At 39.4% G+C, this 14,824-nt stretch overlaps 1 protein-coding gene across 3 annotated transcripts in view; it reads right to left on the bottom strand.

Moving 5' to 3' along the window:
• The window catches only part of LOC128506423 (rho GTPase-activating protein 6), a 132,193-nt gene that overhangs the window by 30,825 nt on the left and 86,544 nt on the right, over positions 1 to 14,824 (bottom strand). For 2 of the 3 annotated variants that reach the window (XM_053476847.1, XM_053476848.1), the window contains exon 2: positions 2,670 to 2,829. In XM_053476847.1, the coding sequence (XP_053332822.1) occupies positions 2,670 to 2,829 (160 nt within the window). Of the gene's footprint in view, positions 1 to 2,669; positions 2,830 to 14,661; positions 14,749 to 14,824 lie in introns of those variants that run through there. The other variant, XM_053476849.1, reaches the window with a different exon arrangement.

The raw sequence follows: 14,824 nt of genomic DNA, 5'->3' as shown, positions 1-14,824 counted from the left end.
TAGAACATAAGAATATAAACACCCATAAAAATAAGGGTGTATTAGGAATTGGAGTGACCAAGTACAGAAACGCCACCTTACCGAAAATGGGAGGAAAAAATGAGAGGGTCACAGATTCTAAGCAAATCCATCCAGGGTTAAATGTGTCCCATGGTCCCTTTAACACTGTTTTTTGGAAACAATTGCACGAACACAAATTATGAACTGTAGAAGGTGCAAGAAAACTAGGACATACTGAACGTTATGGCAGGACTTAACGTCTGTGCCAAACAAAAGTAATAAATGATGGAAGGGGGAAAAAAAAAAAGAAAAATGAAACACTTCAGGAAGCCCAGGAACATTCTGTGACGTGAATGAAATGCAAGATACAAACAGAGTGATGAGTCTGTTGAGAAGGAATGTGAAAATGTGAACTTGTGAGCCCAGGCTTTGGTCACAGTTGACACGGTTGCTGGATGGAGAAGTGGTACAATCGCAGAGTGACACTGGAGCAGCTGTCGGATGCAATCTACAAAACGAAGCTGTTGCAAATAGTGCCAAAAGGCTGCCAAGCTGACTCTGAGAACACACACACACACACACACACACACAGGCTTTACGGTTCCAGACGGAAGATTCATGCAATATTATATTGGAGCTCAAAGGACAATAGGTCTGTACATGAAAAGCATTGTTAAGGCATGCATGGGTGTACGAGATTAAGCAGAATTGTCAAGGCGTGCACGGTGTTGCACAACATGCAGTAAATCCCCCAAGTGTGATTACTGGTGGGCTTGGCTGAACTGTATAAAGAACATGAGTTACGCCAGACAGTACGCTCAGTGGCATGAAAGGAATAACTGTTCCATATACTATTAAACCTAAAGTCAAGGGCAATTCACAATGCTCTGAATAAACAGCAATTAGACAGGTTGGGTGATTGGATTAGTCCCCTAATTAAGCAGGATGAGAAAGCTAAAGCTGTTCGTTATCGCGGTCTTAGCTGTCAAACATTATTTTTAACCTGTTTTCTTGTCTCTGATCTCTTATGTATAAACTGCAAGGCCCCCTGTCACGCCCTGACAAAGACCATTAAAACATATCCAAGAACGTACGCACAGTAGCAGCAACAGGGTCAAAGTGGAAAAGTGTTGTTTTTATCATGGTCATACCACTTCGTAGCCACGTCCCTGTCAGGTTCTCAATGGCTATTTCATGTTGTCACTAATTCCCCATCACGCACGTGATCATGCGCTCACCAGGTCCGATGAGATTGAACCAAGTTTATTATGATATCTGATCAGATCGCACTGCGCTCTCACCCAGCCCTCATCACACGCTTATTACACTTCGTTGCATCCTGCGGGTTGGTACAGTATATATACCGGGAAACACACAATGCTTTTCATCACAAAGTGATAGTGTGAGTCACTGGATCCAGTGGTTTATAAATTCTTTAAACATGACACTAATAACCTGTTCCATGCTCTCCATAATCATGGTAAGCACTAGAAGAACACAATATTGAATATAATAATGAACTTTATGCAGTTTTCTTCAATGTGGCATGGACCTACTGTACCATGGTAATATCACAAGCCCGAAGAGGGCATTGTGGGAACTCTATTGACATTGCAACAATGCAGTCACATCCCAATGACAACTCACTGAGAACACCATATAATTTTCTGTTTCACTTAAAAATAAAGGGTCAGTTGAGTAAAACATCTGCAACAGCGGTTTACGTTTTTGGCACGATGGCATGGGTTCAAGAAACTGCTGCTAATTAGACCATCGAATCATATGCCATATATGTAAAATCTGTCCTCATAGCCTGATTTCTTTCAAAACTCATTTTGTATCACGGGACCTTCATTACATAAACGCAGAGAGAATGAGGAAGAAAAGTAAGAGCAATAAATTTTACACAAGCTCAATATTGCACCATACCCTGTAACATAATACTTACAACATAGTGGTTATATGGACTATACTTGGACTTCGTTAATATACTGTTCATGAGAAAGAAATAGTACAGTACAGACAAGTCTTTCCATGCTCTTCCAATAAGCTGTTCTAAAACTTTTACTCCAGGAGTCTATAATCTTGTAAGAACTTTGAAGCAATCTAAACAGTCCGGTCCTTAGTTTAAACGAAAGGCAGCTGTACACAGCTGTAGCACCGCATTGCATCAGACGCTGCACTTCCGAGTTTCATTCATTCATATTCAGTAGCTGCTTTATTGAGGGTCACAGTGACTCAGGTTGTGGCAGGAAACCAAGTTCGAGGCAGGACTACACCCTGAATGACAGGCAAGTACATCTCAGGGCTCCGTATACACATTCAGACAGTCTCTCCACAAAACATATACATATCCACAGTCCATCATCCTACAATCCTACAACATTCCACAATATTATCCTTATCCATCCATTGTCTATTTCACTTTTGTGTAGCAGGATTACACAGGCTTGAAGCCTATCCCAGGGCACAAAGTGGGGTAAACCCAATGCAGGTGCCAACCCAAAGCAGGGTACAGTACATGCACACGCACTCACACACCCAGTCACACCCCACGGCCATTTTGCAAGCACCATGCAATGTCTTTGGACTTTGGACATGTCTTTGGACTGTGGGAGGAAACCCAAAAACACAAGATTCTAACCCCCGACTTTGGCGCTTTGGTATACCTTTAGGAATGGTGATCTGGCAACCCAGGTCATAGTCCTGGTGGAGGCGGTTGTAGGCAACCTCCTGTAGTCTGGCTCTCTCCAGCTCAGACAGGCTCTGAATAGGCACCGGTTTGAGACGTACACTCCTCCCAGACAGGCTGTTCCATGTGAAATCACCCTGTGAAAGAAAATGAAGAACAATATATATTAAACATGAGCAATCAGACATATAAAACATAAAGCAGTCTGTTGCCTTAATGTCTGACAGGGAACATATTCATATCACACAGAAATGTCATCAAAATATTTCCTGTTCTTTATTTACAAAACTCTATAAGCCTGGCCTAGTCACTGGTTTCGTCTTTAGATTTTGGTAATCAGTTACTGGTTTGCTCTCATTACTTGTCATATAGTTACATGTTTGACTGAAGCCTTGCCATTTATGGTGCCAATATAAATACACCAGTTTTTGGAAGGCTCCAGTGCTTGTTCGAGAACATAGCTAAACGTACAGCACCATGAAAATCCAAGGTCTTCCAGGTGCAGTTGAAGCAGGTCAAGTGAGCTTCTTTTGTTGGTTTGAAATGCTTTTAGAAAGCTGGTTCAGGTTGGTTGGTGCCCCGACTATATCCTGGTTTTACACCGGAATACATTTACATTTAAGCATTTGGCAGGCACTAACAAAAGTGCTTTAAAGTTTCCATCCATGGATAGATCCTTACACTGGGTACTGGTTACTAACTACAGTAAGTACTATCAGTCAAACACTTGGGAAGGTGTTTGTTTGTTTGTTTGTTTGTTGTTGTTTGTTTTTTGGGGATTAACCCAAATACCTAAGAAACTTTGGTCGTTGCTCAAAGATTGACAGAGACTCAGCTGTACCGGCATCTACAGTAGAAGTCATCCATTCTACCACCTAGAAAGCGGAGAAGTGGAGAACTTAGGAAAGTTAAAAACTAGCTGTCCAGCCACGTTCCGGATCAGCTGCAGGGGACGAATGGTGTACGGAGGCAGACCTGCCAGGAGTGAGGTACGAAGTTGTCAAGCTAAGCTCCCATAAATATTACGAAGCAGACCAACAGCATTGACAATGCCATCCATTCTCGGGTACGTGTGGCTTCCATATCTGATTCGATCCGTGTCTGCGTACGCTGTACTGTGCCTGTGACCACATTTTCCAATTTTTCAAGACTCGGGCACAGTTTCTGAGCCTGGACTGATTGCCTTCTCACACAATTCGAAATTAAACAGTCTTTGGGGTCAAGTGTTCTCAGAAACAATCCTAGGGCCCTAATGTAAAAAATGCCCTTTTACTCCATTGTGACTCTGTAAAGGGGTCATGAGGTTTGGTCTCCCTGGTGGATGTGTGAAGTGTTCTTAATCCTCCTGGGGAAGGATGAAAGCCTCCATCTGAGGCCATCTGAGGCCTCCACCTCTGTTGAGGTAATTCCATTTTTGTATAGATGGCTTCTTCTACCCTCAAATGTGAATCATTTATCTTTTAAATGCACCAGATTGTGGTCCAGAAGGGCTATTCCTCTTGTGCCAAGCCATCCTCTGTCCTGGTATACAGGCCGTTGACACAACTCAATTTTCAGATATCCATCCTGAATCATCATTGTTACCTGATGGTTGGCTGCACTGACCTATGACATTATGACAGCAATCATTGCTGTTAAGAAAGATCTTAATCTTAATCTTAATCCTAATCTTGCTAAGGGTTCCAACCTCACACCAACTCACACAACCACTTAAACAATGTGGGCAATTTAGAAACACCAATCAAGTTACAATGCAATGAACATGTATCGCTAACGCTATGCGAAATTACATCCCCAACCCTGGAGGTGCTAGGTGCATGTGATAACCACAAAGCCACCAATAATCAAGGAGCTACCGAAACCAAAACAAGTCCATGACCAAGTTCTGTAAAAGTATGTGTGTACAAGGTATTGGGGTTTGGGTATTATTATTAGTAGTAGTAGTAGTACTTCCGTTATTACGAATGTAAGACGGATAGACAAGAGGCAATCTAAGAAGAAAACCATTTCCTGTTTGAGAACTGGGTGGAAGTTCACGTTGTCAACAGGACAACTGTTGTAGCTTAACTATATTGCCAAACCAGAGTAGTTAAAACCCAAGAACCTGGGTGTGTCCAGTTTTGAATGGTCTAAACAAAGCCCAGACATGAATCAGATCAAGAATCTGTAGCAAGACTTTCGGCACACTACATGCAAGATCTTCTTTCTGCCAAGAAGAATATGTTATAACATCAGAATCCCGATGTGCACATCTGATCGAGACATTTCCCCAAAGACGTACAGCTGTACTCGCAATCCGAGGCGGTTCCATCATGGACTGACTCACAGGCGTCAATACTTACAATACGCAACCTACGAATATCTGCTGCTTCAGTTTGAACCTTCATGTTCAAACAAAAAGGTCGTACACAGTCTTTAATTCTTGTTCAAATTCCTATAATAGATAAAGCAACTGTGCATGTAAAATACAAGTGCGAGAACTGTCCTTAAACACCTTTTTTTCTTCTTCTTCTTTTCTTGGCCTGCCTGCACTCTTGGAATCGTACGTCCTGGTAAATTACTGCTTGATGCAGAGTTGACAGTGCATAAAACCACAACAGACACAGCATTTAAAAACAGCCTCTGGGGTTAAGATGACGCAACAGGCAGCATCCGGAGCCAACCGAAAGCAGTGCTGAGGAGAACAGCACAACACGAGGAAGAGAAATTGTGTGCAAATGTGAGATAATGAAATAAAAGAATAATTGAAAAACAGGCTCATAAGTCGTTTTTAATCCTCTAATCAAAATGCTTTTTGTTTCAAATTAAATACCTTTATTGAACTGGACCATATTGTGATTTTTAATGCATTTAAAAATATTTTCTATACTAGATTATGTTGTTTTGTCTCAGTTAATACAAATGCGAAAAAAAAAAAAAAAAACTATAATCTTTGTGAATCTCTGGATGATGTGCAAGAGGTGTGCATGGATTTATTTTTTTTTACTCTGGACAGAGCAAAGTACAAAACAGCCCCTTTCTTCCTCACTAATCTCTTTATATCTCGTATGATCAGACGGCAGGATTGTCCCAAGCTGAGGCACTCCACTGGTCTGAAACATAGTGTCTACAAAGTGCTTTATAAAGAAGAGGAGGAGGATTAGGAGCAGTACAAGGGAACCGAGGAACGCCTGCCAGAACCTCATGTCAAAAACATCTGCACTTTCTCCTAGATTCGCCAAGTGCCACGCAGCCCCCGGGCTCAACTGTGACTAAAAATGTCTTGGCCCTCGTACGAGAAATGCGAGAACACGACTCTTCATTAAATGGTGAGATAATACAGTTGGGCTCGCCGTAGCCTTCGACCTCATTCTGTACTGCAACCGAAATTGATGTTTGTTGATGTTCTTGTTCCTCAAGACACCACAAACTTGAACCCTATGACTTCTTTTGGAGTTCGCCCGAAAGCGTAACTGAAGTGCAATGTTGTGGTTAGTTTGATATTGACATTAGGTTGATTTCTATACCAAGGATTTGCAAATTCCTTGTTTTTTCATCATCTACTGTTGCTGTCGGTGTTCTGAAGAGACGAGCTTTTGATGCAGTTGTTAAAAAAACTGCAATGGCACGATGGTTTAGTGGTTAGCACTGCCACCTTGCACCTCCAGTGTGTGAGTGTGTGTGCCCTGTGATGCTTTGGTACTCCATCCAGGATGTACCCTGCCTCGTGCCCTGCCTCGTGCCCTAAGCCACCTGGGATTGGCTCCAGCCCCTCTTATTATACAGGTACGTTTGCAATGGAGTTGGGAAAACGTTGCAGTTCCTTTTTAATCCTATAGGTGGTGCACGCTAAAGTATTCACAGTGCGTAAAACATCCCCTGGTGATTCCCTACTGAGTAATACTCGGTTAGAGACAGCACGAAGAGTCTGACAAGTGACTGATGTGGTATGTTGTATACTTCCTGGTTGTGCTGCAGATAAACCGGCGTCACTTTCGATCCAAACAAGCTACCTGTCAGGGGTTTTCAAATTCAGTGTTTCTGAAACTTTACAAACATTAACATACAACTTTATTAAAAAAAATCATAAATGAGGCCCATTTTTGAAATACTGTATTATACGATTAAATAATTCCAATATTGAAAAAAAATCTACTTAATTGTTTTCTTTGCCCGATAATTTAAACCTTCTAAATCTGTGACTTTTTTTTCTTGCTACTGTAGCCTGGCTGTGTAACTACATTCAAGTTTATCTTCCACTTTATCTTCAGTACTTTGTCTCTGCATTTGTGTTTTTTTTCCAATCGGCTTTTCTTACGCGTTTAAATTTCACATCAGAGTCGAAGAAACCTTTTACCAAATCCTCTTCGTTTGTTACTTTTTTATCCTCTTGAGTAGCTCAAAGAACTTCGTATTCCTCCTAAGCTTCTTTCCATCATTCCTCGCCCTTTATTTTCCCCCTTCACATAAGATTAATGAGCTGCAAGTCCATTCGCCCTAGGGCTTGAGAAGCCTTCGCCACATGGCCCTAATACACTTCTTTGTAAAAAGTACTGCGAAAAAAAAAAAACCTAGCTCTGCTAGACTGTAATAGAAAGAACCTAAACCGTTAAGAAAATTTGTCCGAAAAAAGATCTATCTGTACTGTATATTCCAGCAATGCTTTGAAGCCGTCAGGGGGATCTGTAAACGGTTCGAGATCCCAGAGGGAGCAAGTTACCCAAAAATGTCTGTTAGATAAGATGCCAAAAAAAGATAATTCACTACTGTAGATAATTAAAGTAACTTGGGAATATCTGATCTCTTTTGCGCTATCTAGTCTGTCTACTGTGGCCAATCTGATGAAAAGGATCATGGGTTATTGAGACAACAAAGGATACGTACATGTCTGTGAGTTTCCTTTTTCCTTTTCCTGATAGGGCGATAGCTATAGGCAATGCTTTACGCAAATATTCAATTCGGATATCGTGAGATGACTTTCTTCATAAGTATGACTTTTAAATTGAGTTTGGAAATCTATTCCGTCTAATCTGTTTTAACAGAATTCACGGCCAAAACACTGATTTTATTATTGTAATATAATATTAATATAAAAATGTGCGCGCCAAAGAAGTTACTTCTGAAGTTTATGCAACATGGAAGTGACCAATCTTGCTTCTCTAAAAAATTGATAACTTCAGCCGTTTTGGAGAAATAGTTTTAAAATGTGCCTCAAAAACATACATTTTTCAGTGTTTTACTGTCATTAAATGCAAATAAATCATATTTCTTTATGAGTATTGATGCTGAAATTTGTGTACGCCTCTCAAAGCTGTTGGAAGCAGAATTCGACATGGTTCCGGACACTAAAATTTTTGTAAATATTGTTGATTAAATAGTTTTTTGCTGAAAGCTTAAAAGGCAAAAAAAAAAAAAAAGAATTCTGTAGTGTCCGTAACCATGTCGAATTCATGTTGCAATATCTTAACAATTTAGCATTTTGGCAAAATACACTTTTTCAGTTTTATATCTTTTCATGTGAAATGAAATTTCATTTGAATGACAATTAAAATCATTGAAATATTTGAATTTTAAAAAAAGGTTACGGACACTACACAAAAGGGTGTGAAATTGTATTCAGCAAATGTGTTTGCTTTTATCTGATAAAAATAAAAATATGTATGCCCGTTTACAAGACAGAAAGAATGGATCCGTAGATAAAAAACATCAAGTATTATAAAAGTATTAAAACATGTAACAACAACAATATAACCAGTAATCACAGAGCTCTATAACTGTGACTGGGGAGCTTAAGCCTGAAACAGGAAACACAAGTCACATTTTGCCTAAATAACTTTACTCTGTCTAAAAGATCATAAAAAAACCCTGTTCAGATAAACAACCAACGTCTTGAAACCTGTCTTCCTAAAAGAGTCTTCATATTCCCATGACTTTAGACACATCCTTCATCATCACTTCAACATGAACTCGCTTCAGCATCGATAATCCGGGTCTGTTTTTATCTTTTAGAGCCAACAAGGACAAATCATGCAAAGCAAGACCGAAAGAGATGTGTGTTTCCATGGCTACAGATACACAGCCAAGTGTGCATGACGGGATCTCTACCAAGGTGTCCATGGCAACCACTTGGAGCTACGAAAGCACTTAATTGTCCATCAGCAGCAAAGGACAGGTAACACAATGAGATCAGTGAGCTAAATTTGTACCAAGAGGCTGAACAATCCTTCTTCTTCTTCTCCTTTTTGCGTTATATGGATATTACGTTTGTTTTTTAACGCTGCTTGGTTACGTGGACGCTTTTGCGTGGCTTCTGCGTAAAAAAAAAAGAGGAAGTGGAACTCGCATCTGGTCACAAGCCGAGTCACAAGCTTTTTTTTTTTCATTCTTCTAATACACATCAGTGTCACATAAATATCATCATGGATTAATATCCAAATCATAGTTATTGGATTTGCTGTATACAATAAATATGGCTTTTTTTTTTTTAATGGACATAGTACGGATGAACTTGTATTTTAAACGTCTTTAAAATACACGCATTTGGGATGCACCCTATGCACACAGAGGCGCGGTGCCAAGCTACAGCCGAATAAGCGCTCCTTTAGAGAAGCACTTTGGAGCACTGATGTGAAACTCGTGCATTCTTTACATTCCCTTTTTTATCCAACTCAGGCCTACGCAGCACATGTCCGACACCCTGGCTGAAATACGAGCAGAACAACAGCTTGCACGATGACGCAAAGGACTTTTTTTTTCTTTCTCTCTTCTCATAATTGAATTACAGCACTGGCACGGCCACCACACACCACACACAGCATAGTCGGGAGTTTCAGATACTGCACTTGATATTTATTTTCACAGCATTTTGACCCCACATCCAGAACAACTTACACTTTATCGCATTATACATTTGAGCAGTTGAGGGTTGAGGGCCCAACAATGGTAACTTTGGTGGTGCTGGGTTTTGAACCCAGGACTCTCCAATCAGTAGTCCAACACCATAACCACTGAGCTACCTCTTCTTTACTGTATATCCATAATGGCATCAATTTTAGGTTTGTAAAAAAAAATTCATCTGAGAATTTTTTCCATTTTTATGCATCTGAACATGAATATAAAGGAGATTTCAAGCTTTTCATAACGATGTCCTGTGAAGTGTCCCACCTGTAATATGTTGATTTATAATCCAACGTCTTAACCTTTCGCCAACGAAGAACCACATTTGGTAGTTTCAAGTGCCAAGTGCCAGTATCAGTACCTTATATTTGTAGAAAAGACTGGGGTAGCTCAGCGGTTAAGGCTTTGGACTACGTTTTGGAAGGTGCTAGGTTCGAATCCCATGACTGTACAATGAAATACAAAAATGACTTTATAATATAAGCGTTTTTCGTTTCAGGCTACTGCCTCCAAAGACACTGCTGTGCAGGTGTGAACGTGTTACATCAGTTCATTTGTAACTGCGCTCGAGAGTTACGAACACTTGTTGACAGATGGACAAAGTGGATTCAAAAGCACAGAGATTACTGTATGTTGAAAAATGACGTATTTATCTTTCCTTAATGTTAATTCAAATAACTTTTACAGCCAGAGTGCAGATTTTTGACTCGCCTCCGTATATGCAAACACTGCTACAGTTACTATATACAGTACTGTATTAGCGCTAAAGAGTCCACTTTCAGATAGGATCATGTAACACCATTTAACACTTAATGCTTCTTATCTCCGGATCCATGCTCTGTTCTTTGTAAACATGCACACACATTACAATTTTTATCAGATGAAACCAAACACATTTGCTAAATACAATTTCATGCCCTTTTATGTGTAACTTTTTTAAATTTAAATCTTTCAATGATCTTAACTGTCATTCAATTTAAATTTCACATGAAAAGACAAACCTGAAAAAGTGAATTATTCTTAAACGCATAATAGTTAAGATTTTGACATGGTTACGGACACTACAGATAAAAAAAAAATTATATTCAAGCTTTTACTAAAAAAAAAATTTTGAGTAACAGTTTTTACAGGTCATATGCATCTAGAAGCTTACACCAAGTTTAGTATCAATACTCAAAGAAATATGAATAATTTTCATTTTAAATGATTATAGTTTGAAGCGAGAAAGTACAACGCTGAAAAATTGCCATTTTTATGTCACATATAAAAATCATCTCTCCGAAACAGCTGAGGTTAGCAACTTGAAACTTTTAGGGAAGCAAGATTGGTCACTTCCATTGTATAAACTTCTGAATAAGCTTATTTGGCACACACATTTTCTGTATTATATATGGGCAAGGAACCGTACAGCATATGGTACAGTAACTTTACTGACCTTAATTTGAAACATAGAATTTACAATAATGCAAAAGTAAAAAAAAAAAAAAAACGTCTTGGGGAAGAGAAAAGGAAATTTTGAAAGTGCCCTATAAAGGGTTAAAGCATTCAGGAAACAGGTTAGTTTCTGTTCTCAGTTACCCATTACATTATAACAGCTAGAAACAGGATGTTTCCTTACCAACTTTGAAGTCGACCTATTATGCAAAATTTACTTCTGACTCAGTTTTAGGCATTCGATGTGTCTCCAGTGTGCATATGGAGGAAAAAAAGAAGAAAAAAAAAAAGAAAAAGTGGAAAAAAATTCTTGTTTTTGTTATTGTCCAGGCTTAAACGATTTCCCTTTAACATGACCTTCCACACTAGGTCCCCTCTGGAAGAGGACTGAAACTCAGCTGGAGCATTTTGATTGACCTCTCAAGAAAGTGTTAATGTGTTTAAAAAAAAAAAAAAAAAAAACATGGGACCTTTAATAGGACTGAATCGAATGCAGCTTGTCTGATTTAAAACCGAGGTCCTCCGCCCTGAAGGCTAAAAACCCTCCAAACGTAATAAAAAGCGCTTACACTCTGCAGAGACGCCTTAAGAAAAACAGGAAGCATACATGCCATTCATCATTTTTAACAGTTGTATATCAAAAAATACATTTTTATATTCATGGTTCATATATTCCTAGGTAATGTTAAATATCTCCCAGGACGTGAAGGCATTGTTCCTATAGCAACTATACCGTGTGCATAAATATTAATGCATTCAGTACTAATATTAGCGATGAAATCTGCTATGCATCAAGGTTTTTTTTGTTGTATGTAAAATATACATGTAGAATATAATATGATAAAGTTATGATATTGTTTCAAGAGCCTTATATAATAAGTAGCACGCAAACGTGGCACAGCACACGCACATCAATACCGAAATCATGTCACAGAAACATCTGCTCCATGCACAAGCATGTTGGCTTGCAGAATTCTCAGCGGAGGATATCGGACTCGCACATCTGCGCCTGTGAGGTAAGACGTCAGGAACTCGAAGCCGAGCTGGGAAAGGGGCCTCCGGGATAGCGGAGTAACCCTGACCAATCTGGGCACGCTACAGAAGTCTAACAAATAAGCCTTAAAGCTCGGGCTTAATCTTCCCGTATCCTTATAAAAGGTGGAAGGATATGAAGCGCATCCAGCTGGAACATTACTTAACAATTAACAGCAGGCAATTACGGAGCTGACAGCGACTCCCATACCGGATTAATGTTCCCTCCACCTGCTGCTGCGGACCCATAATTCCTTGTCTGCTTGTGACTGGTGGGAGGATGCGAGGGAGAAAACTCAGGACCTTTCTACATGACTGACACATTTACGATTAGTACCCGGTCGCCGCGTCTTTCTGTCCTGCACAGCTTCAAGCTCTACCGGACGCTTTCATCTTAATCTTCTGCGCTGGAGCAGACCTGAGGTTCAACCTCAAAAAAAAAGTGGACGTCATGTTTAATTGACTTGAATGAGGTCACGTAACCAGACAGGAAATGTATAAAATGTCACAGCAATAAAACATTTTTTTTTTTTTTACAATATAATATAAGAAGATGTCTTTGGACTGTAGGAGGAAACTGGTGAACCTGGAGGAAACCCACCAAGCACAGGGGGGAGAACATGCAAACTCCATGCACACAGACCCCGACTTAGAACTCGAACTCTTAAACCTAGTTAAACACTACATACATCACCATGCTGCCATAAAACACAGATATGTTTTAAGGCACATTTATTTAAATATAAAAAGTTTAGTCCGATCCTGTTCAACCCGGCCACTTAGGCAACCCTAAACACTTCTGGAATAAATTATTAATGCCTTAACAACTATCTAGCTCGTTTTTTAAAGCTTTTTTTCCCCAAAATTACCAAGCTAATTAAGGGTTAAAACCTTGCACTGCGTCGGCAGGTCGTGCAGGGTCACACTTGATGTTGTAATGTTATTACTGTTACATAAGTTCGCAATGATGCAGCAGCACTCAAGGCCTGGGAAACGCATTTCAGTCAGACGGCCTTGTTTTTAAACTTTATGACAGACTTGGGCTTGAACTTGAACACACAACTTCAACACGCGCTTTACATCACTGACTTGTGCATTTAGGATTATAAAGTTCTAACCATATGATATCTAATAACAAAGATCAAGAGTATATCCAAGTATAAAATAAAATTTATCTTATATCATCATGAGGTCATTGCTTTTACAAGGCAGCAGCCTCATTTCCTCACTCGTCTGTTCCAATCACTCAGCATTCATCACCACTAATCACCGCCCTGATCATCTGTCATCATCTGCACCTGTTCCTCACTGGTTCATGCCTTAAAGTTGGATGGTTTTTCAGTGCTTGAATGATTTATAGATCCATGCGTGGCTTAACAAGTGAAAACATTCCTCTGAAACTGCTCAGATACAGGCACTGGATTTAAAATCAGAGACAAAAACTTAACGAAAAAAAGTCCTATCCTATCTCCTAACTATTCTTCAAGACTACATACTGTAAAAAAAATATATATGATGAAATGAATAAGGTCTCCAGACTTTTGCACAGTACTGTATACAGTATAACTTCACGATCATGATTTGACCGTGTGTTTTCAAAACACTGAATAAAATCCAAACCAGTAGCTGTGAACCAACTGAAGCAGACATTTAGTTATATTTAGATATAATTATTTATTCCTGCCAGTTAGAAGGTCCTCTTGAGATTTCAGGATATATTCTGATTTAAACGAGCACTGAAATCAAGTTTAAACTAGATGGAACATGTTTCTCATGAGTCCGACTGGGTATTTTTTTTTATATTATATTATATATTATATTTTTATATTATTATTATTTTGACTAATATACCATAAAATAAATAGTTCAGCAGAAACCGAAAGGAAACACTTACCATTACCTGCTTAAAACTAAATCCTAATTAAAACTGTCTAAATAAAAATCTGATGCTATAAAATTGTTCATAAAACAACAAAAGTTTGCTTCCTTGCTGGAAAACTGCTAACCCCCCCCCCCCCCCCCCAACATGGTCTCCATCACAAGCCGTGCATTAACGCCAGCGGTGAACCCGACACACATTGGAATCCTCTTTTAAAATCCCCTTTCGTTGTAGTTGATGGACTCCTACTCCTTACGGAGATGACACCACTGACGAGAGGGATGTGGTCGTAGACGTTTAAAGAAGGGGAAGACAAACCAAAGACGCAAGTTGGAGACCAGCAACTGTGGAAGAGGTGATTTTCAAAGAGGATTCGAGAGTTGGGTTCACCTTCATATAGAGGAAGAGTTACTCTGCCTACATGTACAATTTGAAGCATCTGCGTCAGTTAGTTAAAAAAAAAAAATTATTATTATTATTACGCCCACCTTTGGATAACTTTCAGTACCTTGTATGATGAACTTTATGTAAATGTCAAAGAGTCTTAACATATTAATATCTGAAAAATTATCAACACAAATTCAAGTAGCAGTGTTACTTATTAAATTATAAATTGGAAATTATTAGTAAAAAAAAAAAAAAAGACTAAGCTAAAAGACTTCGCATCAACACGAGCAACTCGCGTCACAGCCACTCTGAGACGTTACAGTAAAACACTATGCTTTTTCCTGTCCAATAAAAACACAACCTTTTTTGTCGATATCCTCTCCATCTGTTTCTCTCCTCATCCTTCTCCAGCACAACCTTCTCAACGTCCTCACGCTTTCCTCCTGTCTCTCCGCGCGAACGGAATGCGAACCGCCGTCTCTTCACGCGAACGGAATGCGAGAGTATTCCTGCCTCGCATGCCT

This window comes from Clarias gariepinus, chromosome 18 (assembly GCF_024256425.1).
Source record: "Clarias gariepinus isolate MV-2021 ecotype Netherlands chromosome 18, CGAR_prim_01v2, whole genome shotgun sequence".
NCBI lineage: Eukaryota > Metazoa > Chordata > Actinopteri > Siluriformes > Clariidae > Clarias > Clarias gariepinus.
Note: the sequence above shows the minus strand (reverse complement) of the source record. Positions and strands in the feature narration are given on the sequence as shown.